Genomic DNA, 27,815 nt, shown 5'->3' with positions numbered 1-27,815 from the left:
GGCGATCTGGCAAAATGTCTGATTAATATATGAAGTGTTGCTATTTGGCCATTGGTGGTGAAAGTTTAAGCTCTGCATTTATAGTACTGTGCCCCAAAAGGTTAAGTCACTGTTATAAAATGTAAATACAAACTTAATCAAGTTATTTACAAATTATATTTTTGAAATTTATATAATCGCAAGCAGCCATTTCATTGAAATTATGTTGGTGTAATGATATTCTTACACTGAAGACCATTTATTTTTTAAGTTTCATATTTGAGTCTTTCTGTTTTTTGCTATACATATTATACAAACGTATCCATATTTGATATTTGAGTCTTTATTTACCTGAACGTAATACCAAGCAACAAGTACAATGCAGAAATAAAATTATGTTGTCATTTTGCTGTTTTGCTTCCTGGTGGGACGAGGCAGTATCTATATGTTGCATCACCTTTTCTCATAATGTTCAGTGTTTTGGAAGTGAGGAGACCATTCACTGAATTGGGCACAGAGCACTTTGGATATTTCTTTGCCATTGTATTGTCTGAGTTGAACGTAGCATAGTTTATAATCCCTGGATGTCTCTGTATGTCTGACAGGCAGTGATCAGATTGCACCACTTATATCAGCCAGTTTGCTGTTGGTGTTTACACATTGACCATTGCTGTTGAGTTTGCTGTGCCCTTGCTTCATGTGCAATCTGTTCCACCCATAGTTTGTAGGAATCATTTTGTCTCGGGTAGTAATATTCAGTGAAGTTAACTTTCATCAGCATGTGATTCTGTCTCATCCTAAAAAACTTGGTTAGAAGGCAAATTGACTTCTTTTCTCACTGTCTGCTCTCAGCAGACAGCAGTGGCAATGAGTTACTATGGTTACAGGGATGTGAGACCTTAATATTTGTTGCGTTTTAAACTTAATTCTGCGTTTCTCAGCTTTTATTTACAGTTTTGCAATTTGTTGGTATTTTGTATCAATTATGACACGTTGGAGATCCCAATTTTGGGATCAAGATTAGGAAATTTTAGACTTAACATTGTTTAAAGCATTTTATTTAATCATCTCAAGTAAAAATGTATGAACCAAATGATAAAGAAATACAATATTTGATATCATGGGTCATGATGGCATACTGAGGGAAGTGGTCAAAGCATGTGCAGCGAGCTGACAGGATCCTCACCAAGCTGGCTCTGACACATGCTACTGTCTCTACATGTCTGAATGTCTCCACCATCTTTACCATTCCCGAAAAAGAGTCATAGTCCTACCATCTGTAATCTTGAAGTATTTAGAGCAACTGGTGTCTCTGCACATCAGGTACTGCCTTCCTCCCTCCTTCGAGCCCCAGCAGTTTGCTTAGAGAGCGTACTGATCCACAGAGGATGCAATTGCTTTTAACTCTTCACAGACCAGAGTCATCTGGAGAATTCTGTTCTATTCTATTCTATTAACTGACAAACAGTATTGGCATGAGTACGATTCCTTTGAATTTTGGAAGGTGTTCCAAAGACTGAACCTAAACAGAGCTAAAATATTGCCATTTTTCTGTCTGGGATTTTTGCATGGCATGCCAGTTTAGTTATAATTTTGTGCTATTCTGTGTTATCCTGGATCCTCGCAGTTAGATTTATATGTTTAACGCATTGCTAACTTGTTTGAATCACTCACACTTTTGACAAAGCAGGTAGTTGTTTTTAATGTTGGTTTTGGCTGTAGATATGTCTACAGACCTGGATTCATTAAAAAATGAGTCCTGCTCCTGTTACATTATCACATCTTACAGCGTTATCAGTTCTAAGGTTTAATGTATTTAGACATGAGAAACTGTGATGAACTATGATGCAACACTAAATGTTCCCAGGAGTTCTCAGCAAGTTTACTCCAAGGTCAGACTACTGTGCTTAGAAAATTGCAAAGAACGCAAAAGTCTCAGGCCCTACAGGCCCAAGTAATTAACATTTCCTGCATTTTTAAAATTCACAACAGTATAATTAAAATAAGGCTGATGGAAAATGGTTTGTTTGAAAAGTGTTACCACAAGAATGTTTCTTGTCTTTTCTTAAAAGGAGTGAGTGGAAGTAGGCCTGGGGGATAAACCGAAAATTTACCCTTACCGACATTCACTGTGATGACCGACGTCAATTTTCCCATGTCGGTAAAAAAAAAAGAAAAAGAAAATAAACTGTCTGTTTTGACTGTGTGCTCCACCCATCCAGTCTGAACAAGAAGGGAAACCAAAGAAAATGGCTGATGGTTCAAACGAAGAAGCGGCTGACATAGCCGCAGACAAATTTATTATCAACTCACAACGCACTCCCGATCACGAATCGTGTGCTCGCAATAAAATCACACGTGTCTGAAATCCTGGTCGCTCCTCGTGAAGGAATCGCACAGTTGAAGCAGTGCTACGACCCGATTGGACTCATCCTTTCGCAGAGAGCATGCGCAAACTCTGATGTCACGTCAAAAACTATTATTTGTAGTTTAAAGTGTTGCAAATTCACATTACAAATCATGTTTTAATAGCAGAAAAAAAGACAGCATTTCCCACGTTTTCCATTTCCCTGCCTAGCCAATTCCTTGTCCAATCACGACGTTGTTTGATCTATTTTCATTTATCGCCACACAGAATGGCACGAATTGCTAAAGGCTGATTCATGGTTCCGCCTTACACCAACGCAGAGCCTACGCGGCGACCCGCATCGTACGGTGCGGGTGGCCGCATAACCTACGCCGTAGGCTCTGCGTGGGTGTAACGCGGAACCATAAATCAGCCTTCTGTGTGCTGTTCTGAACTCTTCTCTGTTGTGCTCATTTTGCTGGGACGCCGGGTCCCTCCGCCGAGACACAACTTTTGCTGTATGCGTTCATTGTTGTGTCTAAAAATGATGCGCAGTGCCCACCCAATCAGAAACAGTACACAACCCTGCCCCAAAACCGGCCTCGAGTTCCAGTACACAGAAGTCTGACGTGAGGATTATGAACGTATAGTGTGAGCAGACGGGTCGCATCAGAGCATCGGGTCGTACAGTGTGAGACCATAAATCGTGGGCTGTGAACTTTTGAACACAGCGATCTAGTCGTGCAGTGTGAGATGGGGCTGAATCAAACGATTTAAAATATCGCACAGTGTATGCCCAGCTTTAGTTACAACACACATCACACTTAATCACGCACAAAACACAAACGGGGACACCACCACCGTTCAGGGGGCCAATTTGGGGCTAAATTTGTCTCTTTATTTAAATTATTTTTTGTTTGTTTAGAGCAGAATGGGACCACTGGTGTCAATAATAATAATAATAATAATGAAGAATATGGCACGAAGACAAATTCCTTCCACAAAAGGTACACCATACCATTGCGTTTATCGTGCATTTATCGTTGTCGCGGTAAAACTGCCCAATTTATCGTGATATTGATTTGAGGTCGTATCGCCCAGCCCTAAATGGAAGGCAATGAACATCTTTTTCTTCCTTAAAGACATGTCACCTTTCACTTAAAAAGGTTTGGTGGTTCAAAATGACTGCTGGGGAGTTTGAGCCTCATAAGTTGTGACTTTAATCACTTACCATCCCATCCCCTCCTGTGGGTCTTGCATGGTTGTTTTTTTGAAAAACAACAACTCTACAAACGCATTACGCGACACAGAAGAGCCAGCTTCTCAGCACAAGACTCAGCGGACACCCGGCAGCTTAAGGGTAAAAGACACTCTTGAGGACAGAAATGTGTACATTTCAAACTAAAAAAAACAAAGAGTAGGGCACCATGGTGACTAAGTGGTTAGCAATGTTTCATAGTGAGTCTTTCTGTGTGGAGTTTGCATTTTCTCCTTCGCTTCCTCCTACAGATCAAAAAACATGTATTTTATGTGTTATATTAGACCACAAATAGACTCAAAAGATTTTATGTTTACTCCTCAAGTTACCATTCTACCTGACCTGAAATTCTTATGTTAGGTTGTCAAAACCTCACCCAAGTTCCAACCTAAGAAATAAAACTTCTTGTTGGCATCTGCCCCAGACTTGCAGTCCTAATCCAAATTGACAAGTAGCTATAGTTCCATGGACACTACACGTTTGAAAGTACTTTGCAACTGCAGTCACAGGAACATTAAGCTGCTTGGAGATGGTCATGTGGTATTTACTTTTAATGTGCTTTTAACAGTCCTGTCTATGATTTTCTGTCCGATCTCCTCAGACGTCTGTTATTTGCTTTCTCTGTTCAGTGCTGCGTACACCATGATGCCAAACAGCAGAGTGACTACTTTTCCTAACTTTTTGAATAGACAGACTGCCTGATCGCAAGATTATACACCTGTGGTGTTAAATACAAGTCATGTTTTAGTGTGTCACTATGGTCAAATCTTTTTCAATCATTTTAAGTGGAATCATTTTGTGTGTCCCGGCCAGTTTCATTATTATTATTAGGGCTCGAACACAGTGCGAAGGCCCTATTGTACCTGTAGGAATTGTTCTCGTTATCCTCTTTCTGGTTTTTCTTCCGAGGAAATGAAGGCCTTTTTGCCCCCCTAAACGTGCCCCAAAAGTCACCAAATTTTGCACGCAAGCCAGGCCTGGCGAAAAATTTGATATTTAATGGTTTGCATTAAGTGGCGTGGCCTAATGGCTCAACAGCGCCCCCTAGAAGACTTTGTGCCTCAAGCCCCACAATACGGTTTGACATACATGCACGAAAATCGGTACACACCTGTATCATGTCGCAACTTAAAGAAAAGTCTCTTGGCGCCATGGCCGAAACCGAACCGGAAGTCGGTCATTTTGAATTAATTGTGTAATTTTGGCACAATTTATGCCATTTCTTCGGCCGCTTCTTCGCCTGAACCGTAACGTGCACCCAGGTGTAAAATGTGCGTCTCGATCCTGCGACGATGCGCATTATTTTTCTCAGTCAAAAGCGTTACCGTAGCGACTAGGGTTGTCACGATACCAAATTTCTGTTTCGATACCGATACCAATATGTATTTCGATACTTTTCGATACTTTTTGTAAAAAGGTGGAACACTCTCAAATGTCAATATTTTCCTTTATTTTAAAGCAGACTTTGGGAACAATAACAACAATGAATAAAATAAATAATTGGCATGGGATATTAAAATGTTCAAACCTTTAGAACAGTGTGAACAAGTAAAATAAAGCAATGCCATTCAAATTAAAGTCACCATGTTAAATAAAATACTGTAGCAGCAAAAACTCCTGCTTCTGAGTGGGTGGTGTCACCCTCTCTGAGCCAGGAGCACTAGACTTCTGTAATTGGGGGAGGGAGGGGGTACAGTATTTTAATTAACATGGTCATTTTAATTTGAATGCCATTGCATTATTTTACTTGTTCTCGTTGTTCAAAAGGTTTGTGTTTTGAAACTATAGGCCACATGAAACATTAAATGGGCATAACTAGAAAAATAAATTGAGGCTCATTCTATCATCTACAGGACTGTCTCAGAAAATTAGAATATTGTGATTTTCTGTAATGCAATTACAAAAACGAAAATGTCATACATACTGGATTCATTACAAATCAACTGAATAATGCAAGCCTTTTATTATTTTAATATTGCTGATCATGGCTTACATCTTAAGAAAACTCAAATATCCTATCTCAAAAAATTAGAATATTCTGGGAATCTTAATCTTAAACTGTAAACTATAATCAGCAATATTAAAATAATAAAAGGCTTGCAATATTTCAGTTGATTTGTTATGAATCCAGAATGTATGACATTTTTGTTTTTTAAATTGCATTACAGAAAATAAAGAACTTCATCACAATATTCTAATTTTCTGAGACAGTCCTTTAGGATAGGATTAGATATTGTAGTCTAATGGAATGTTTTACAAAAGTGTGTTTCAATATATAATATTAATTCATTAATATAATTCATTGCCTTAATGGTTTATAATATATATGAAACATTAAATAATATTAAAATATAAAAAAATATATTAAAGTTATATTCTAGTCTGTGGAATTTATTTAAATATTTTAAGAATGTAATTTATTTTTTTTTAATATTTTAAAAATTGCATTTAATAACCATGGACCTGTTTTAACTCTGTATAGGCTGCTGTAGGTTTACTACGGGCTGGGAGAGGCTCTGTACTTCTTTCATTGACATGACAGTGCAGTGAATTGGTGAACGAAGTTATCAGCTGTCGTTCTTGACTGAAGTCGTGGAACAAGTCCGCGTGGTTGTCCTTTAAACGTTTGGACAAGTTTGAAGTGTTGCCTCCTTTTGCGAGACTCACTTTGTAGCAGCGCTCGCACTGTGGTGTTTCTGGTTCAGCGGGTCGCCCTTATCGCTCGGTTTGAACCCGAAATATTTCCACACCGTACTTCGGGCCCCCATTTTGTCCACAAGTACGGGCTTTTCTTCAGCTGCCATCTCTATTTATTTCAACTTTATTTCAACCCGCTCTGTCTAACACGCAACTTCTCGTTTCTCTCTCCTCCGCATGCGATTGGGAGGCGGCTCTGCTTCTGCAACTACGTCACACTCGCTGAGCTTGCCGTGCTTAAAGAGACAGGCTCCAATTTACCAATTCGTTTGCATAGAAAAAATATATAAAAGTACTGTTTGTTTTTAAATGCTGGTATAGTACCGTTTTCAAAACTCTAGTACCGCGGTACTATACTGGTACCGGTATACCGTGCAACCCTAGTAGCGACGATAAACGCCAAAAATCGTGCCCCCTCTTCATCTGATTGGTCCATATTTGATAGTTCCTACTTTCTGCCTTAACTTTTGAATGGTTTGACATAAAGACTCGTGGGTGGTGTCATCGGACTCGGTTTTGATTCCTTGAACATAATTGGTGCAAATTTGCCCCGCCCCTTCTTCTGATCGTCGATATTATATAGTCCTTATTTTCTGGCATAACTTTTGAATTGTTTGATATAGAGAGTCGTGGGTGGTGTCATCCGCTAAATGTCCAGGCCTGAAGAATCTACATGCAAGTCATACAAGCGCTTCCACTGCAGCACGCCTGAACGTGCACAAGGGTGCGAGGGCCCATTCATCGCTGTTTGCAGCTTTAATTATAATTATTTTTCATGATTCTTTTGAACCAAAGTTGAAAGGTAATATGTGATTTTCATTAGTCAGTACTCAGTAAAAGGTGATTTATCATTTACTTTTGTCAGTTTCAAGTTATTTCTGTAACTGTTGTGGGTTTTTCTTTGACGGAAGGGTATCAACGAATTTGTCCACATAGAAGGGAATGTTGTGAACAGAGGTATACAGACATAGTTTAATAGGGTGCTTTAGTCTTTTTTTTTTTACTCTAATTTTGGTTAAAGCATGTGACAGGAATTTCATTAAAACTTCATGAAATTGTTTCAGTTTTGAAAAAAGGACCTAATGTGCCTTATTTTCAGAGTGTAAGTAAAAGATGTGGAATAACTATAAGGTGACGATTCCTAACAAGTTCTTTAGTCCTGAAAATGTTAATATAAGCTTAATAGGTTGATGAGGTTCTCTATAAAATGGTCTGTATATTTAGCAATATGTCTACACTGTTTTCCAATTATTTATTTGTTAATTTAACTCTTTAGTTGACTCTTAAAGGAGCTGTATGTAAGAGCAATAATAAAACGAATCATAAAATGACCCCGATATGTCAACAGACATTTAAAAATCATGTTCATTTCAAATACTTATGTCACTGACAACAGCACTCAAGCCAGGATATTCCAGTTTAAAAAGAGGAGTTGCAGCCCTCAACTGATGTTTATGTTGTCATTTTTTGTTTTGGCCTGAAGCTCCACCCTCCACCTATCTCCCAATCACCAAGTCAGTATTGTTTCTGAAGCTCCACCCTCCCCCTATCTCCCAATCACCAAGTCAGTATTGTTTCTGAAGCTCCACCCTCCCCCTATCTCCCAATCACCAAGTCAGTATTGTTTCTGAAGCTCCACCCTCCACCTATCTCCCAATCACCAAGTCAGTATTGTTTCTGAAGCTCCACCCTCCACCTATCTCCCAATCACCAAGTCAGTATTGTTTCTGAAGCTCCACCCTCCACTTATCTCCCAATCACCAAGTCAGTATTGTTTCTGAAGCTCCACCCTCCACCTATCTCCCAATCACCAAGTCAGTATTGTTTCTGAAGCTCCCCCCTCCACCTATCTCTCAATCACAAAGTCAGTATTGTTTCTGAAGCTCCACCCTCCACCTATCTCCCAATCACCAAGTCAGTATTGTTTCGGCATCCGGGTTGCCAGCTCGGCTCTAATTATGGCAGCCATGGCAGCCTACGTTCCTGCTGCATTCTGCAGCCTACCTGGCAACCTCTGGTCGGGGGGAGGAGGGGGAGGGTACACGCCGCTCAACAATATTTTGAAAGTGACTGCAGTACCAGTTTTGGCCATTTCTTACAGACGGCTCCTTTTTAAAATAACAGTGTATTAATGTTTTTATTTTTTGTTTTTCAGTCTATTTCCCTTAAGTCATTTGTTTTATATAATTCTATAAACAGGTTCATAACTATGGAAATGTGAATTTGATTTTGTGTTCAGTGCATCATTTTCATATTTATCCTAACTCAATTTTTTTAACAATGTGTGCGTTGTATTAAAAATCAGATCAATATAGCAATGCCTCTCTATAATACGAAAACAATTACTCTCAACTGTACCTAACCCTGCCCAACAAAACCATATGTCACTGTATGTACCCAAAACATGATTATTTAAGCTAGACTTAACACAGGTCGTTTTGAGGGCATCTTCACATATCCATGAATCATTATCTGCCATGTGCAGCCATATCGGTAAAATTGGGCCATAAAGTACCTAAAGACCGATTTTTCGTAGGTTTTATGGACAGATGAAATGACAGGGACTCATGATGAAGCAGGTGAATTGGTCTGTGATGAATCACTAATGGACACAGAAACACCATTTCAAGCCAGGCCCGAGCAAAATGGGAGAGGCATGCAGATATGGGCTGCTTTTATTTAAGTTTCCTTCCGTTAAAGGTTCTGTTATGACTGTTGTGAGCAATATGGCTTTGTACATAAAAAGAAATGGACAAAAGTCCCAGTAAAGTATTTGGTCTTTACAGCTCTTTAAGAAACAAAGACAGTAGTATTAGTATTAGTTCTATGATTCATGATTTCAGTATGTTCATTGTGCAAAACTTGCATAATCAATTCATTTTTTACTTTTTGGGTTTTTTGTAAAAAAGTGTGCAGAGTAGGACTTAATAGTGGCCAGGCCTTCAAAATGGCTCTGATCTGTAGGTTATGGATGTCCGTCTGTGGCACATTAGCTTCATTCATGGCTCTTCTTATATAATGGTGTCGTAACACTTGCCCGATGGTAGTGCCATTATCTGCTTAATACTAAAGTCCATGTTTTATTAAGGCCATTATCTGCTTCATTGAACAGTGAATTTGTAAGAAGCAATGCAGAGAATTTTTATCTCCTTATTTGCCACCAGTATTTCTTTTTTGTCCTCTTGTCAGTTTTGTCACAATTTTCACTTAGATTTTGGATAATGGTGTTGTATGAGACCCATGTTCTTTAACATCATATTTCATTATACTCCGTGTTTTGTTTTGTTTTTTTTGTGATGCAGATCCTGTCTCATCAATTGCAAATGTTTGGACAGAACTAAAACTTCATTTTCTGTAAAGGACAAAACAAACATACCAAAAATAACTTTCTTTCAAACATAGTTAAAGCGTAGAGAAAATAGCAAGAACTGTCTTCACTGTGCCTCCCCTTCTGTCTCTTGGACAATGTGCCCATTGGAGCTGCGTTGTGCACGTCAACATTTCAAGCCCCTTTTAAGACCTTTTCATCTTCCCCTTTCGGAAAATGAGTCTCTGGTGAAAAGTGCTGACAGTAACAGTTAGTGTTGAGTAGTGTCAATTGAACTCTGTCCCTTTCACTTTTATTTGTTTGAAGTAGCACATGATACATTGGGTCTCTCAAAAGTATTTATTTTGCATATGTATGCCACCTGGAGATTCTCCTCTCATTGGTCTAATTCAACCAGCTGCTCATCTGTGGAGACAGCTGATGTTGCATTGAGTTCCTGAACTCCAAAATATTATGCAGCCTTTGTATTTCACAAGCGATTACCACCTTGTTTGCTGTCTTGCTCTTCTGTTTTCAGTGTAAACACTCTGTCTCCTGGGGATGACACAGTTAGGGAAGAGAGAATCTCTAATCTGTTCAGTGATGTTTATTTTCAAGTTGAAAGTCAAGCAGAAATGGTATGCAGTGCAGGGGAAGTTATGTAGCACTTTACCGACGAGATTGTGTTTCATGACATGAGCCCTATGTGATAAATGCATATTTGGATTGGACGGGTTCATATCTCGAGCCTATGGCTTCCACTTGAAGGGAGACAGCTTTCTTTTACACCCCTGACATTTTTGGTTCGCTGAGGTAACGGAACTGAATGCAAAACCCAGCATATTAAAATGTCTGGATGATTTGACTGTAATTATTGAAGCTAATACATCTGGTACATGCACTGCAAGAGAAATTCTCTTGACAAATTGACTACCATTAGCCATTATGCTGCTGTTTACATGGCCAGAGTTTGCAACACATATTATGTTAATAACCTCCTCTTAAATGGGTTGAGGTTCATTTACATAACTATTAACTGGTAATGCCATATAAAAACAACATTGTTCCTTCTTATCCCACTTACATTCTGGCCTTTTACTGCCTCTCTGGCTTTTTGTAGCATTCCCACGTCTTTGTATTTTGCCCATGCTTTGTTTCTTTCTTTGTTTCTTGTTTGTTTCTTTCGTTCGTTCTTTTTCAGACTCATACAGGAGCCCCCCCCTTTATTTGTCTGTGTCGCTTAACACCTTTCCGGTTATGCTATTAAATAAATATTAAATAAACATGGTATTCATTTGTCAATTTGATCTCATTGCAGGGGATAAATAAACAGTCTAGTGTGCTAGGTGAGGTGAGCCTTGCACATCTCTGCTTCACCCCCCCCCCGCAAGTCTTCTGCTGATGGACAGAAGACCTCTCATTTCTCGATAGAGCTCACACATCACGCAGGAAGACAGATGTTCACTTACAGTTTTTCCGCCTGCAGTACCTGCCAAGGTAGCATGCATAGCACGCACTGAGGAAAGGATAAGTGGGGGGATGATACGAAACAAAAGGTTATTTACACTGATTCAGAGGCCTGTCGACATTTGGCCAAAGCTGAACCCCCCAGGGTGTATAACTTCAAAAACGCATGCACATAGACTTGTTTAGAATCTGCAAACATGAGATATTTAACGGAGACCAGCAAGTCTGCCCAGACACACACAGGACAGACCTCTCCACGGACCTGTTATCTCTCACATCAACAGGCTCTTAGATCTTGTGTTGCGACGGAAGGAAAACATCTGAAATTGTCTTAACAGCTTTAAATAGGCTTTGCAGGGTAAAGGAGCCTGTCTCTCAAAGAGCTGATTTCTATAAGCGGCTTAGTGATTTCTCCTCCTCATTACACACCCTAACCTGTTCATGCTGTGCGTGAGGCTTGGGATTATTCCTCACACACGCACCTTCATCATACTAGAATGATTTTAATGTGCCTGTAGAAGTCGGAATGTTGCTGTTTTTGATAGATAATACAACTACTTTCAACTGTAAAATTGAAAGTAAGAGTAAATAAGGTGGAGAAGCCACAGAAATATCACAAGCACCTTGCACTTTGTTACAAGGAGCCTCAACCATTAGGCACACTTCATTAGTCATCAGTGAAAATTGCATTGCAAGTAGGGCTCCTGCCCTCTGATGCATCAGCAGAACGCTACAGCAGATGTTGGTTCAGGTTTTTTTTTTTTTTTTTATTCATTTGGAGCTGATGAAATCTGTTCAGCCCATAATGAAAACCAAGTAGCTCATTTTATGGACTCGTGGTTACATTTTTGTGGCAATATTCTCCCCAATTATTTTGTGTTTTACACAGTGTAGCTTGATAGAAGTTCACAAACATGCATAGGTTTCACTGTGACACAAACCTTGTTCTTACAGCTGTGGTCATTCAGTGTCTATTGTCCACAACACCATTATCAATACAGTTACCCCTCTGGTTGCATTGGCAAACTTTCAGTGCTGGGTTTGAACTGTGGCTCTTTCTCCAAGACCTGAGCCATTTCAGGTTGTCATTAGAGGTGCACTCTGTCTGAAAGCTAGGTGGACTTCTCCACTAATGAGGACTTAGCTGTCACACAAGCAGTGAGTGAAGGAGCTGTCACATAGAGGTGCCGTTTTCTTTCTGGGACACTGCAATTCTTTTTCTTGAAGCACTAAGACTGCATCATTACTGTAGACGGTAATGACAAAGATACAGTGACAGTGGGTTGAACATATTTTGTTTAATTATTTTTTTAGTTATAGTAATCAAAGTGGGTTGACTTTTTTTTTCCTCCTCTAATTGGAATATGTTTTTCTATTGTTATGCATAGCAGGGGATGGTTAATTATCTGTGTTGGCTGACCTTTCAGCCTCGACTGCATGAGCAACAACAGTATTTTGGTTCAAGAATTTCAAGGTTGGTGTTTGTCAAAGTAAATGCAAAACGGATCTATTTTGGCATCTTTCTTTTGGTTCACCACCGATCAATGCATAGATAGAGCCATTTCACGTCTGACACAATCGGAAATGGTAAAGGTTCATGGAAACGTAAACCTGTCCAAAATGAACATCAGTTTTACAGCTCTGGTTAAATGAAATCACACAAATGGGTATTTATTGAACATGAGCCACATCCGAGACCATGGTCCTCAATCGTAAAAGTCCCTCGGAAATCAGATACTGCTCCAAGTAGGGCTGGGCGATATATCGAGATTTTAATATATATCGATATATTTTCAAACGCGATATGGTACGAGACAATATCGTTTATATCGATTTAAAAAAAAAAAAAAAATTTTTTTTTTTTTTTTTGGATTTTGATATAGTTTATTTTGTGACAAATTGACTTGAATGTTTTATTTGAGATTTGCACACATGTTTTGTTATTTGCACAACTATCAACCTCAGTTGAAAAGTCTGCCTGTTACTGTCACTGTATTAATTGTACAGTGTATTTTAATTTAATTGTTATGCAGGAAAGGGATATTTGTTTTATTTTATTCAAGAAGCATTTTTATTCTATATATGCAGGCAGTTTATTTTTATTTCATTTGTTTTATACATTTTGATATTGTGCAGACCTCTGTTAATAAAGGAACCTGTGTGACATTTGGCACGAGGCGTTGTATTAAAACTGACTGTTTTTTTAAGGGTTTGCCTCAGAAAAAAATGAAGCTAACAGAGATGCTATGCTATAATGCTTTGGGGGAAACCCCAATTATGTCACAGAAAAAATATCGAGATATATATTGAGTATCGCCATTCAGCTAGAAAATATCGAGATATGACTTTTGGTCCATATCGCCCAGCCCTAGCTCCAAGTGGAGGAGTTCAAGTATCTTGGGGTCTTGTTCACGAGTGAGGGAAGAATGGAGCGAAAAGCCGAAAGGTGAAGTTCTCGATTTACCAGTCGGTCTACATAACTCCCCTCCCATATGGTGATGAGCTGTGTGTAGTGACCGAAAGAACAAGATTTTCGGTACAAGCGTCGGAAAAGAGCTTCTTCCACAGGGTGTCCGGGCTCCACTTTAAAGATAGGGTGAGAAGTGTACAGTAGAGTAGAGCTCCTGCTCCTTTGCATCAAGAGGAGCCAGATGAGGTGGCTCGGACATCTGGTGAAGATGCCTCTTGAATGCCTCCCTGGTGAGATCTCCTGGGAGGAGGAAGACCCAAGAAATGCTGGAGGGACTGTCTCTCGGCTGGCCTGGGAATGCCTTGGGATCTCGATGGATGAGATGGAGGAAGTGGCTGGTGAGAGGGAAGTCTGGGCTTCCCTGCTTCGGCTACTGCCTCCTCAATCTGACCCACTCTGTGTACAGCCCCTTCCCATTCCCATGCTTATGTGGAATTTAAAATGTGATGTGTTGGCAAGGCTGTTATACTAAATATTCAGCAAAAGTAACTTGACCTAGTTTGACTATTTAATACATACAATAGAAAATGGAAAACAATCTGCATATATTCCGTTTTATGCTTATACATTGGAATTGTTTAAGGGCTTACTATCATGCAGTTCATTTTTTTTTTTTTTTTTTGCAGCGTGTTATTGATTTAAATTTCCATTACCCCACAAAAAGACTGAGGATAGGTAAACATGAGGATATATATCAAAGTCGTCTTTTGCTTCAGCTTTGCCTGTGGTTTATCTTATCGGTGTGTCACTTCCATGTAGTCAGACCCTTTACTTCTTCTAAAGATGTTTGATGGGCTTTTTTCTTTCATGAAAGAACTATTAAACTATTCAGGTGCATTTGACATCGTAATTGAAGGGATGCTACGCACGACTTAAATGTGTGTTTCCTGTGAAGGAACCCTTGAACCAAAAAATGACAGAGAAAACACAATTACACCCACGGTACTGATCATGTTAATCTTGTAGGCTGATATGCTTTTTGTTCTCAGAATAACTAACATCCACCTGGTTGACAGCAATCGCCTTGCACCTGTTTTATGTTGAGAAACTTTAAGGTCATGATGAGCGCAGATGTTGCGAGTTCCTGCTACTTACCATTGGTGCAAATTGCATGCATCCATGAGAATGGTCACAGTCTCTGTTTTTTTGCCTTTCTCCCAGGAGTTTGATTTGTCTTCCCCATTCATCTACACATTACTTTGATTGGAGCTTGCACTGACGCTGGAGAAAGCCCACCATGATCTTTTTCCTCTCTCCTGGCAAATTGTAACTTTATATTCCCCTCTCTGGACGGCCTACATTTGGGCCATACCAGCCAACATCCCACTTGTGGCAAAGCCTTGAAGGCTTAATTAACGATCAGACCAAAGCTAACTGCACTACTGGCCGCCCATGAGCTACATTGCAAGGGGGGTGGTGGGGGTAAGGAGAGAGTAAGCCTTTCAACAACTCACTGAATGAGCCGGGTAAAAGAGAGACTTATTGTTGAAGCAACATCCTCTGTGCCAGCTGCTGTCACAGACAAGCATACTGCGAGTTGATTTGCACTCATTACTGGAAAATGAGTAAGGCCTGAGGATGATGACAGTGTTACTCAGAATGCATGCGATATGACTGGATGTTATGATGTTTAATCTTCTCCCCTGTATCCCCAAGAAATAGGAGATAAATTGATATGAAAATCTTGTTCTTCATTTTCACAGTGAGCCATGTATGACACAAATGGAAGTGGAGAACTGATTATACAATGCTGTTTCCCTTCCCCCCAAGAAAAAGGGCTCTCATTCAGCTAATAACCAGACCTATTTCTGTTAGAGGTGTTTGTAATTATTGTGGCTGCACCAGGTAAAGAAATTATTCATTTATCTAGGACATTTATGCTCTGTGCATCCAACATGCAGTAATGAAAACAAATATTTAATGAAGCATCTAGCACAGAATGTACAATATATAGCTGTCTGTTAGAACACACATCTGCGTCACCCCTCATTAGCCTGACCTCTTAGTTTACAGATTTAATATTGCATTTTTCCACTGCATGAACACCCTAAGCTCTGACTCTTCAGCAGCGCTCACTGGTGTCTTTACTGATTAAATTCAGCCTTGTGACCTTCTCTCCTCTTGTACTTTGCAGTGTTGGGCCGAACATAAAAGCAAGACTTGTTTTTGATTTTTTTTTTTTTTTCCTCCACCACATACTACTACTCCTTTTCCAGTCACAGCTCACCGTGCTCCATGTGCTCCATGTTCATTATCAACCAACCTTTGTCTGAGCGTTATAGGCCTATCGTGTCTGTCATACTACCAGATAATGATCACCTTTCACCTTGCTTTTTGCCATGCACTGTGTTCACTGTGATCATCATTATCCTCTGTACATTTCAACTGATAGTTGTTTCATTTGTAACCAGAGAATTTGTTATGATTCTGTAAAAATTACAGATGGGTGTTTGAGAATTATATGCACATTTTATCTCATAATGTGTTTTTCTTTTCTTATTTTGTGCATTTTATGAAGTTACATATTGATTTCAGGAAATTTCCTTTTCAGAACTCTCTTACAATTGTTCATTGTTGATATTGTTACAGTATCACATTGCAAGCCACATGATGAGAAAGTTTGTTAACAAACACTCGTGCAGTGTTGGAACTGCCCTGTTCTCACCCCATTACCTTACTTAGCATTTTACTTGCAATTCTTTTATATTCACTGTGTTTTTGCCTTAAAAACAAGGCATTTTATATATCCATGTCTTTGCTTAGATTTCTCATACATATATCTATGATACACATATGCCTGTGTATTCAATATATCTTTGCTTTATAACCTTATCTTGTTTATGAACAGTGACACCAGTTGTGCAAGTTCTCCCACTTAAAAATATGAGAGAGGCCTGTAATTTTAATCACAGGTATATTTCAACTATGAGAGACAAAATGGAAAAAAGAAATCCGGAAAATCACATTATGTGATTTTTAAAGAATGCATTTGCAAATTATAGTGGGAAAATAAGTATTTGGTCAATAACAAAGGTTCATCTCAATACTTTGTTATATACCCTTTGTTGGCAATGACAGAGGTCAAACGTTTCTGTAAGTCTCACAAGGTTTTCACACACTGTTGCTGGTATTTTGGTCCGTTCCTCCATGCAGATCTCCTCCAGAGCAGTCATGTTTTGGGGCTGTCGCTGGGCAACACGGACTTTCAACTCCTTCCAAAGATTTTCTATGGGGTTGAGATCTGGAGACTGGCTAGGCCACTCCTGGACCTTGAAATGTTTCTCACGAAACCACTCCTTCGTTGCCCGGGCGGTGTGTTTGGGATCATTGTCATGCTGAAAGACCCAGCCACGTTTCATCTTCAATGCCCTTGCTGATGGAAGGAGGTTTTCACTCAAAATCTCACAATACATGGCCCCATTCATTCTCTCCCTTACACGGATCAGTCGTCCTGGTCCCTTTGCAGAAAAACATCCCCAAAGCATGATGTTTCCACCCCCGTGCTTCACAGTAGGTTTGGTATTCTTTGGATGCAACTCAGCTTTTTTTCTCCTCCAAACATAACAAGTTGTATTTCTACCAAAAAGTTCTATTTTGGTTTCATCTGACCATATAACATTCTCCAAATCCTCTTCTGCATAATCCAAATGCTCTCTAGCAAACTTCAGATGGGCCTGAACATGAACTGGCTTAAGCAAGGGGACACTTTTGGCCCTGCAGGATGTGAGTCCCTGGCAGCGTACTGTGTCACTGATGGTTCCTTTGTTACTTTGGTCCCAGCTCTCTGCAGGTCATTCACTAGGTCCCCCGTGTGGTTCTGGGATCTTTACTCACCGTTCTTGTGATAATTTTTACGCCACGGGGTGAGATCTTGTGTGGAGCCGCAGATCGAGGGAGATTATCAGCGGTCTTGTATGTCTTCCATTTTATAGTAATTGCTCCCACAGTTGATTGCTTCACACCAAGCTGCTTACCTATTGCAGATTCAGTCTTCCCAGCCTGGTGAAGGTCTGCAATTTTGTTTCCCAGGTCCTTTGACAGCTCTTTGGTCTTGGCCATAGTGGAGTTTGGAGTGTGACTGTTTGAGCTTGTGGACAGGTGTCTTTTATACTGATAACCAGTTAAAACAGGTGCCATTAATACAGGTAACGAGAGGAGGACAGAGTAGCCTCTTAAAGAAGAAGTTACAGGTCTGTGAAAGCCAGAAATCTTGCTTGTTTGTAGGTGACCAAATACTTACTTTACCGAGGAATTTACCAATTAATTTAGTAAAAATCCTACAATGTGATTTCCTGGATTCTTTCCCCCCATTCTGTCTCTCATAGTTGAAGTTACCTATGATGAAAATTACAGGCCTCTCCCATCTTTTTAATATGGAGAACTTGCACAATTGGTGGCTGACTAAATACTACTTTTTTGGCCCACTATATATTACTTCCATCCATTTTCATTTGCTTGATCTGGGACCGGGTCGTGGGGACAGAAGTTTTAGCAGAGATGCCCAGATCTCCCTCACCCTCTCTTCCAGGGCCATTCCATGGTGTTCCCAGGCAAGCTAGTAGACATAGTCTCTCCAGCGTGTCCTGGGTCTTCCCCGGGGTCTCCTCCCGGTGGGACATGCCTGGAACACCTCCCTAGGGAGGAGTCCAGGGGCTATCCGACCGATACAGATGGCCAAGCCACCTGAGCTGATGTGTCTCGATGTGAAGAAGGAACGGCTCTACTCTGAGTCACTGACCTTCTCACCCTATCTCAAAGGAAGCACAGAGCCACCCTGCGGAGGAAACCAAATGGCAATTTTGTCCTTTTGTCATTCGCATAGATTGATGGGTAAATCGAGAGCTTTGGCATTCGACTAAGCTCCTTCTTCACCGCGACGATCTGATACACCCACTGCATAACTGTGGACGCTGCACCAATCTGTCTTTCAATCTCACGTTCCATCTTTCCCACGAGATACTTAAACTCCTCCACTTGGGGCAGGACCTCTCCACCTACCTTTATATACAGTGTGTGTGTGGGTATATATATGTGTGTGTGTGTGTGTATATATATATATATATATATATATATATATATATATAAATAAATATGTTATATAAAAGGTGTTTAGCATATTATAAAATCCCTTTGCTCTCTGCACATCTAAACAGTGCAATCTCCCTGTGGTCGCATGTCTTTGCTGCACCACCTGTTACATTTTTATTGTTATTATTTTTATGCATACACATACACACAGCTTAAAGGGAGGGGCTGCTCTCTGACAACAAGGTTGTGTCAGCCACCTGTCAATTGTTGAACTAGCTCAGCGAGATGATCATTATCTTGTCAGAAACCATCTTTTATCAAGTGTCCTTGGTTTATCTGAATAGAGGAGAGTGCATGCAGGGTGCTGAGCAGACAGCTGGGGGGCTCCTTCTGATGAGCAAATTCTTGCACAGTGGCACTGACAGCATAGGTTATGAAGACTGGTTATATGACTGCGGGAAGATTTTATTGAAAACTTATATTTTTCTTCTTTACCTTACATTGTTCTTGGACAATATCAGTTCTGAGGAAACTGCCTGTGTTAATGTTTGTGGTATTTTTGCATATAGTTTTTCGTTGCAGTTGTAAATTCAGGACATGAGACGATCTATAGTCCATGCTGAAATATCTCTGTTGAACTGGAGTATTATAAGGATAATTGTTTTGACATTTTTAATTGGTTACATTTGTTGCCTTTAGAGGTTTTTACAGATTGTTGGTGACCTGTGACTTCTCCTTGTTTTCTTTTTTGGTTTTGGGGGTCTGGAGTAAAGCTATTACTATGCCATTGTAACTTGGCATTTTATATCTTGAAGGCCTAATTGTTGCATTTATTTCTTATACCGGCACCCATGGTACCCGTACATTTTAGTATTCTATTCATCGCTACATGTTTCATTTCAGTTCAGTGCTTCATTCTTCACTGAAGGGGAAAGTGCATACTTTTTATTTTTATTTAACCTTTATTTTACCAGGTAAGTCTGTTGAGATGAGATACACTTAAAAACCAAACCAGTCACATAATCTTTAGTTATATCCTTGGGTTTTGCATTTGTTTTAATGCCTGGCATTAAACTACCTATTAAACTACCAACTCCCTGTTGCAGGTTTGCCAACGTATTTTAGCCCGTCACATTTTTATACCGACACAATCTCCATTTGTTTCCACATTTGACAATTATACAAACTCAAATCTTTGTCTTCCTTTTCACTTCTGGTTTCACTCAAGCTGAGAAATGAGGGCCACAGCTAAGGGGGCGTTTCAAGTCCTGTGGCAAACTCAAGTGCCTTGTCCAACTTTCTCTCTTAATTTCTTCTCTCTGTCGCTTGCCTTTCAGATGCCAAGGAAATTGTGCTGAAAGCTCAGATTCTGGCCGGTGGCAGAGGCAAAGGTGTGTTTGACAGTGGCCTTAAAGGTGGAGTGCATTTAACCAAGGAGTAAGTGTTTTTTCTTATGTGCATTTCAAGCTGTGACTTGAGACAGATTCTTGTCATTTTCTCGTGTGACTGTGGCTCTTGTAGGAAGGAAGTTCAAAAGAGCTCTCTCGAGCTGCACCTGGAGCCAAAATACTGTCAGGATTTCTTGTGCTAAAAATGAAATGAATCTTTTTCTTTTTGTTTGTTTGGTTTTTTGTTTGTCCTTTTTCCCCCTTAACTTCAAATGTCAAATTTTTGAAAAACGCTCTTAATTAGTTGTAGTAAAGTGATTATAAAGTTATCTGAAGCATAGTGTATTGTTTAAAAATGTTATTATTTTTTTTTTAAATCAGTTGCACTGGTTATTTTATCCGATAAGGACTTGCTCTTGAATCATACATTTTGCAAAAAGCTGAGAAAATTATTTTAAACCATTTTAAACACTTTTTCGTGGCTCTGGCATCCCAATTTCCTCCACCAAGTTTCCACTTGCTGAAGTGTTGTGTTTTTCCTAAAAATGTGTCTTACACCTTTTGCAGACTTCAAAGAAAAAAGGCAGTTCATGATAATTGTCAGACATTTAATGGCACCATCCTACTTTGGAGTTTGAACCAGCTGCAGACTTTTTAAAAAATGGAATAAACCGAAGTTCATCTTCCCCAGACAGTAACATAAGTGTGCAGTTCATCCTCTCCTCTTCTATCAAAGGACGACTGCATCTCCCAGCTTCATTTGTATTCTCATACAAAACCAGAACAGCTTTACAGACGTGGCTCCAGGATGTCGGGTGCTTTGAAAGTGAATAAGTAAAGGCCCATGCACAGATATGTGTATCAAAGTGGCCCCCAAAACTGTGTATGATCAGAATGTGTTACAGTCACGGTCAGAACGTGATGCATTATGCGAATAAAGCTTTTTGAGAAGTGTAAAAAGATTAGTCTCTACCTGCTTTTCATGTTTTTCATCAATTATATAATGTACACTTTTAAACTGATGTTTTACTTTTAAAGAGAGGTTTCTATTTCAAATAGATCATATTGTTTTCAATCTATTTTCTTCCCTTCAGCCCTGCGGTGGTTGGTGAGCTGGCTAATAAGATGCTCGGTTTCCACCTGACCACTAAACAGACACCTAAAGATGGAGTCAAAGTAAAAACGGTGAGCCAGGGGCAAAGAAAATATACTTTCCTCTTTTTTGATTTATTGATGTTCGGTGTTATTCTTTTCACTGACCTCATTTCATAGCACTCTTTGTCCAGTAATGCTGTTCTGCCTAACTAATGTCTAAGAAAGCAGTCTTTTTTTTTTTTTCCTTCGATACATTTATTAATAGCTGGCTGCTGTTGTTTACTGTGTTATGACTCATTGCATAAATTGAGCATGGCTCAGTGTGAATTGAAAGTGTTTGGTAAACAACTGTTTCTGTGAGCCACTAACTAGCAGGAATATCATTTTCTCTGCTCACATGCGGCATGCAGTGCCTACTGAAAACAGACGTTTCCAGGTGATGAAGCCCGCTATGTCTGGCTTGTGTGTTCCTCCTGTGCTCCTCTTCTTTGTCTTTTTTTTTATCAGTTTGCCCTTGCTTTCCCCTCCACCTCCACCTAATCCCTGCCCCCATTCCTTCTGCAGAGTTTAGGTGGAATAAAGTGGGTGAAAAAGAAACCACCGGTAGCAAACTAAGCTCAGAATTATCTCAAGCAAACAAACAACTAAATCAGTTGGACAAATGTTTAATTACACTAGTTTGATTGGATGTGTAGACCAAGTGTCTTACCAAGAACATTGCATATGCATGTGACAAAGCTTATCAAACCTGACAAGAGCAGCTATTGACTGCAGAAGGGGGTTATGATGATAGTTTAGTCTGAATTGGGTGTTTTGGGTTGACTCATATCCACCCTCCACTTGGACTGCATCTCAGAGCAAAACACAGCACTGAAAGGGCCAACAGCTCTGCGATGCTGTGGATTTGCTGTCCTGGCACTGTGGGATGACAAGAGATAAGCGGGGATGATGAGCCAGAGATTTTAGATGATCACTTGAGATTGCAAGTCAAATCAATACTGAAAAAAGAACCAGGTTCTAGGAAAAGACTGTTTAATTTGAGGGAAACAGGAACTTTAAAAAAATCTATGCGTGACAACAACATTTTTGTAATATACTGTAAGTGGGGCTGTGTCCTTTAATATTTTCCATCCCCTCTTGTTTTGCTTCCTGTCCAAGCATAGAATTCTTCATTTGCTTTCGTTTCTTTACCCCTCATGGATTCCCAAGAGCGATAACTAATAGACTCTCACAATCTTTAGATTGTGGTTATTAGTTTTTGTGTTTGTTTAAATGTTATACAAACTTTAAGAATAAGATAAAATGTAAAGTTCTGCTAAAACAAACCACGTAGAAAATTGGCTTCGTTTCCTTTCCTGGGGAAACAAACGTTACTGGTCCTTGTCACAGCCTAACGTCAACTTCAGCCCCTCTGCCAACCAGTCATCTTTCTTTAACTGTCATGTTCAGGTGATGGTTGCTGAAGCCCTGGACATTAGCAGAGAGACTTACTTTGCCATTCTAATGGATCGCGCCTGTAATGGTCCTGTCATGGTGGGAAGCCCCCAAGGAGGTATGGATATCGAGGAGGTGGCTGCCAGCTCCCCAGAACTCATCTTCAAGGTTATTTTTTTTCTTTCTTTTTCTACCAATGAAAACCATCAATGCAATTTTGAATGATTATCTGAAATTTACCCGAAAGTTCAAACTGTTACATTGTTAATTGTTTCTTGTACTAAGTTGTTTCTACAAATGCTTACTGTAGCATTGACAGAATTTTTTTTATTTTTTTTTTTTAATTATTCCAAGTTGTGGCAAGAATTTTACACAAGATAATTTTTTTTTTTTCATTTTTTGTCTTTTACTCTCACTTTTATATTTACAGGAAGTCATAGACATATTTGAAGGTGTGCAAGATGAACAGGCTCTTCGCATGGCAACTAATTTGGGTTTCAAAGGATCTCTGCAAAGAGAGGTAATAGATGTATCCAAGCCTTCCACGACACAATGCAGAGAGGAAAGAGGCAGAAAGCTTTACAATACACGGACACGTATAGACTGACCGATCCATGCTCTTTTACAAACATGCCATACTTTTGCTTTCATTAGTGTTCCACAGGCAAGTGTGAAGAGTTGTTCTCAAAACCTAACTGTGCCTTGGCATCAGATCCCTAATTTGTTTTCTTTTCCACATGCACCATGGTGAGAAGATTAGCTCAAAAGAGTAACACATGGAATATGTATAAATCGGCTAAATAAATCTACCTCTGCAAAATCAACTTGAGTGAAAGATGTGCCCATGCTAGTTGCATTCCACTGTGTGTGATTTCTTTCATTTGTAGGTTGCTGAAAGGACATTGATTTTTTTTTTTTTGTAAGCAGGCCAGGGGAGAAAGAAAAGGAGTGGTAGAGTGTCTGCATTGTTAGTGTGCTCTTCCTTGGTTGCTGTGAGTGGGCTGCGAGTCTGTGATTTAGATGGAATTAAAATTCTTCTAAATTAGCTTTTCTGTTTGGAATAAGCTGTGTGATAATAGAGAAACTGTGTGTGCATGCCAATAATTATTTCAAGAGAGACTAGAACCCCCTTTGAAATCTAAATGTGCAACTGCTGAGTGAGCATTGTGATGCTGGTGCTCCTTATTGTTTTATCTTTTGCCCTTTTTTTTCAACTACTTCTTTCTAGGTTGTTCTAGTTCAGCTATTCAGATATCAAAAATGTAAGCCTCTTTCAGGACATTTCTGAAAGAGCTGACCTTTGGTTTTTCAAATCCTTATACTTATCAAAACATTACAGATTTTCAAGTTTTTTTTTCTATTATTGAAAATGATAGACCTAGTCTTTCTAAAACTTTGTGCTTTTTCAGAGCTATCTACCGGTACTTAAGCATACTTTCAGAATTTTATTCTGCTCTATTCTGAGTTTATAATACATTTCTATGACAGAATGTTGGCGGAATCAGAATGGAGGTTGCATGACCTAGAGTAGTGTTTTTTTTCAACCTAGTCTTCATCGGACACTGTACTGAATGTTTTAGATGTTGCTGTGCTCCAACACACCTGACTCAAATGATAGGATCCTCATCAGCTTGCCAGTGGCTTACTAATTTAGTGAGTTGGAGCAGACGCTTTGCCCTGAGAGCATAAGCCAAGATCGTATTTTGAGAATTTGTTTTTGATTTCATGTCTTTTCACTGCCTCTAAATTTAAATTTCAGCCAGCTACATCAAAATGTAGATAAATTTGAAATCTTTCACACAGAGCAAGTCCCAAAGCCATGTGTTTGTGTAAACACAGAAATGACTAGTGTTTTTACATCACTGCTGTGTTTTCATCTTTGACATCTAGAAAAAAAACAACAAAACATTGATGCATTCTTTTGTAAAAGTCACAGTGGCAAAATGGCTGTAATAGAATAAACCATTATCTGACAGCGCACAGTGGAAATTGTCAGATATCTGACGATAGATTTATAGTCTGCCTTATACAACCCACTAAGGAGGAGTAGGTGTCACATTGCCAAGAAGATGTTAATGAGGAGGTGAAATCAAAGGGCTGATCTGAGACGCACAGAATCCTAATAACTCTATAGACATTGTTGTCCATAAAATTTGGATAATTTGGTTCTCAGAAACATTCCTCTTTTTATTTACAACAATTTCATAGAGAAGATAAAATGTTTTATTCCTATTTCATGAGTGCAGTGTTCATATGGATGGATGGATGGATGGATGGATGGATGGATGGATGGAGATCCTAATGTATAGAGGGCAAGATGGATGGAAAGTGATGTTAATGTACAATTGGATAGATGGACTGGGATATGGATGGATGAATTGGTTACAAAGGTATGGATAGAAGGGTTGGTCTCTGAAAGTAACAATGTTGAAAGGCAATAATTTTGTAGTCTCTACACAAGCTCTGTCATTTTATCATCTCTTATCAAGACTCATAAAAGAGGAAAGATAAGAGCGAGGCTCAGCCAAATTAATGATTTACAGTCCCTTAATCCCCTACAGGTATATGAACTTCAGTTGGCTTTATTTCAGTTTTACCTTTCGGCTGTTCAAGTACTTCTGCTCACATATCAAATACTTCAACAAATCAAAAGGCCTTTCAACTTTTTCATACGTTAAAAAAAAAAAAGTTGATATATACATACACACACATATACACAGTGGGTGTGGAAAGTATTCAGACCCCTTATAATTCTACCCTTTTTGTTTCATTGGCGCCATTTGCTAAAATCAAAAAAGTTAATTTTATTTCTCATGAATGTACACTCAGCACCTCATCTTGACAGAAAAGAACAGAAATGTAGAAAATGTTGCAAATGTATTAAAAAAGAAATACGGAAATATCACGTGGTCATAAGTATTCACACCCTTTACTGTGACACTCATATTGAACTCACATGCTGTCCATTTCTTCTGATCCTTCTTGAGATGGTTCTGCTCCTTCATTGGGGTCCAGATGCGTTTAATTAAACTGATTGGACTTGATAAGTAAAGGCACACACCTGTGTAGCTGGAAGCCTGCATAGAGTTTATGAAAGCCTGCATAGATTTAGTCAAAAAACACAGAAATGACTCTCAGACTGTAACAAATAAGTTTCTCTGGTCTGAAGAGATCAAGAATAAACATTGTGGCGTTAACTCTAAGCGGTATGTGTGGAGAAAAGCAGGCACCGCTCATCACCTGCCCACTACCATCCCAACAGTGAAACATGGTGGTGCAGCATCATGCTATGGAGGGGATTCAGCTGCAGGACTGGACGACTGGTTGCATTCAAAGGAAAGATGAATGTGGCCAAGTATAGAGATATCCTGGCAGAAAACGTCTTCCAGAGAGCTCAGGACCTCAGACTGGGCCGAAGCTTCACCTTCCAACAAGATGATGACCCGAAGCACACAGCTAGAATAACAAAGGAGTGGCTTGGGCTAAACTCTGGGACTCTTCCTGACCGGCCCAGCCAAAGCCCTGACCCAAACCCAACTGAGCATCTCTGGAGAGATTTGAAAATGACTGTCCACCAACATTCACCATCCAACCTCACAGAACTGGAGAGGATCTGCAAGGAAGAATGGCAGAGGATCCCAAATCCAGGTGTGACAAACTTGTTGCATCATTCCCAAGAAGACTCATGGCTGTACTCGCTCAAAAGGTGCTTCTACTCAATACTGAGCAAAGGGTCTGAATACTTATGACCACATGATATTTCAGTTTCTTTTTTAATACATTTCTACATTTCTGTCAAGATGGGGTAGGCTACTGAGTGTACTCTACATTAATGAGAAATAAAATGATCTTTTTTGATTTTAGCAAATGGCTGCAATGAAACAAAGAGGGAAGAATTTAAAGGGGTCTGAATACTTTCCGTACCTACTATATATAAAACAATTAATTCAGCTACAAGAATTGGTTTCAGCCATTCAGCCATAGCTTAATTCTGCTAAATCTGAACATTATTCATGTTCAAAATTTAGCAAGTTCTTAAAATGTTTCAGCAGATTTAAGAGAAAACATTTTTCTTAGCATTCACACCTGTATTTTTAAAGGAAATAAGGGTTTCTAGTTAGACTAATGATGATTTAGTGAAATTATTTTAGGATGGTTGTATATTAGATGCTATGTTCACTATTTAAATTTTTTTTTTTTAATCATATTGAACTATGTGGACTAAAAGAAGTATTGATTGAAAAAGCGACTATATTCAAATTCCTGAAATCTGAATTGTAATCCTATGTGGAATAATATTAAATCAAACTGTGCAAATGTAGGTTTCAGTCCTCGTCTTTTTTGCTAGTTGTCACATGTTTTGAAATAGTGAGGGAAATTTTCCTTGCACACAGAGCAATACGCAGTAATGCAAAACAAGCCCAGACAGCGTGATATTAAAGGTGATTTGCCTTTTTACATGTAGCTTGAGTGATACTGAGTGGCTTTGGCGGAGCGGAGTGTTCGGTGTCAAAACCTCAGGTAATTACTGTCATCTCTGGACCTTGCAGGCAGCAGATCAGATTAAGAGGCTCTATGATCTGTTCCTGAAAGTCGACGCCACTCAAGTAGAAGTCAATCCTCTCGGAGAGACTCCTGAAGGACAAGGTACTGCATTTCATAGAAAACACTCTCCGTGTGTGTGTGTGTGTGTGTGTGTTTGTGTTTGTGTGTGTGTGTGTGTGTGTGGTGTGTTGACTACTTTCCCTTTTACTGTTTTTGTGTTATTTAATTTAGCATTTTACTTCTTTTTGTTTAAAGACGGACACATTTTACACACTCACAGATGCGGGCATGCCATCTCCTCAGGTCTTAGTGCGCTCAAGTAGGCAAAGTGTACAGTAATTGCAACACATTGACATCAGCCTCTTGTCAGCATGACTTTGGATTAAATTCCAAATGGCTTCTTGTGGAGTAGTGGTTTCCAACACATCGTGCTGATGCTTATTGATGATTCCTTTTTGATGGTGACTGAGGGTGTAAAGTTGATCATCAAAAAGATATGGAAGATTTTTTGTCCTTACACCTGATTTAAGAATAACTACTCAAGGATGCTCTGTAATTCAGTTAACATCGTTATCAGAATTTAAAGTTGTATTTTTTATTTATTTTTTCAAAATGTCTTATTTCCCCGTAGAGCATATCTTAAATGTTAAGTTTATATTGAATTTATAAGACAAAGTTAGGTGAACTATCTGTAGTTGACACTACGGATAGTGGCAACATTTCAGTCTTGGTCTTACCTGATCTCTGTGCTGCATCGACACGGTCGACCACAACATCTTCATAGACCGGTTGAAGAACTG

The 27,815-nt window shown here is 39.3% G+C and overlaps 1 protein-coding gene across 1 annotated transcript in view; it reads left to right on the top strand.

The window, feature by feature from the left end:
• The window catches only part of suclg2 (succinate-CoA ligase GDP-forming subunit beta), a 136,328-nt gene that overhangs the window by 37,121 nt on the left and 71,392 nt on the right, over positions 1-27,815 (top strand). Inside the window, exons 3-7 of the mRNA XM_061727865.1 lie at positions 19,891-19,990; positions 21,036-21,126; positions 22,486-22,638; positions 22,901-22,990; positions 27,021-27,117. Of these exons, the coding sequence (XP_061583849.1) occupies positions 19,891-19,990; positions 21,036-21,126; positions 22,486-22,638; positions 22,901-22,990; positions 27,021-27,117 (531 nt within the window). The remainder of the gene's footprint in view (positions 1-19,890; positions 19,991-21,035; positions 21,127-22,485; positions 22,639-22,900; positions 22,991-27,020; positions 27,118-27,815) is intronic.

The sequence above is a fragment of the Cololabis saira genome, chromosome 8 (genome assembly GCF_033807715.1).
Source record: "Cololabis saira isolate AMF1-May2022 chromosome 8, fColSai1.1, whole genome shotgun sequence".
Lineage (NCBI taxonomy): Eukaryota > Metazoa > Chordata > Actinopteri > Beloniformes > Belonidae > Cololabis > Cololabis saira.
The sequence above is the reverse complement of the archived record's forward strand: the minus strand, read 5'-3'. Positions and strand labels throughout refer to the sequence as shown.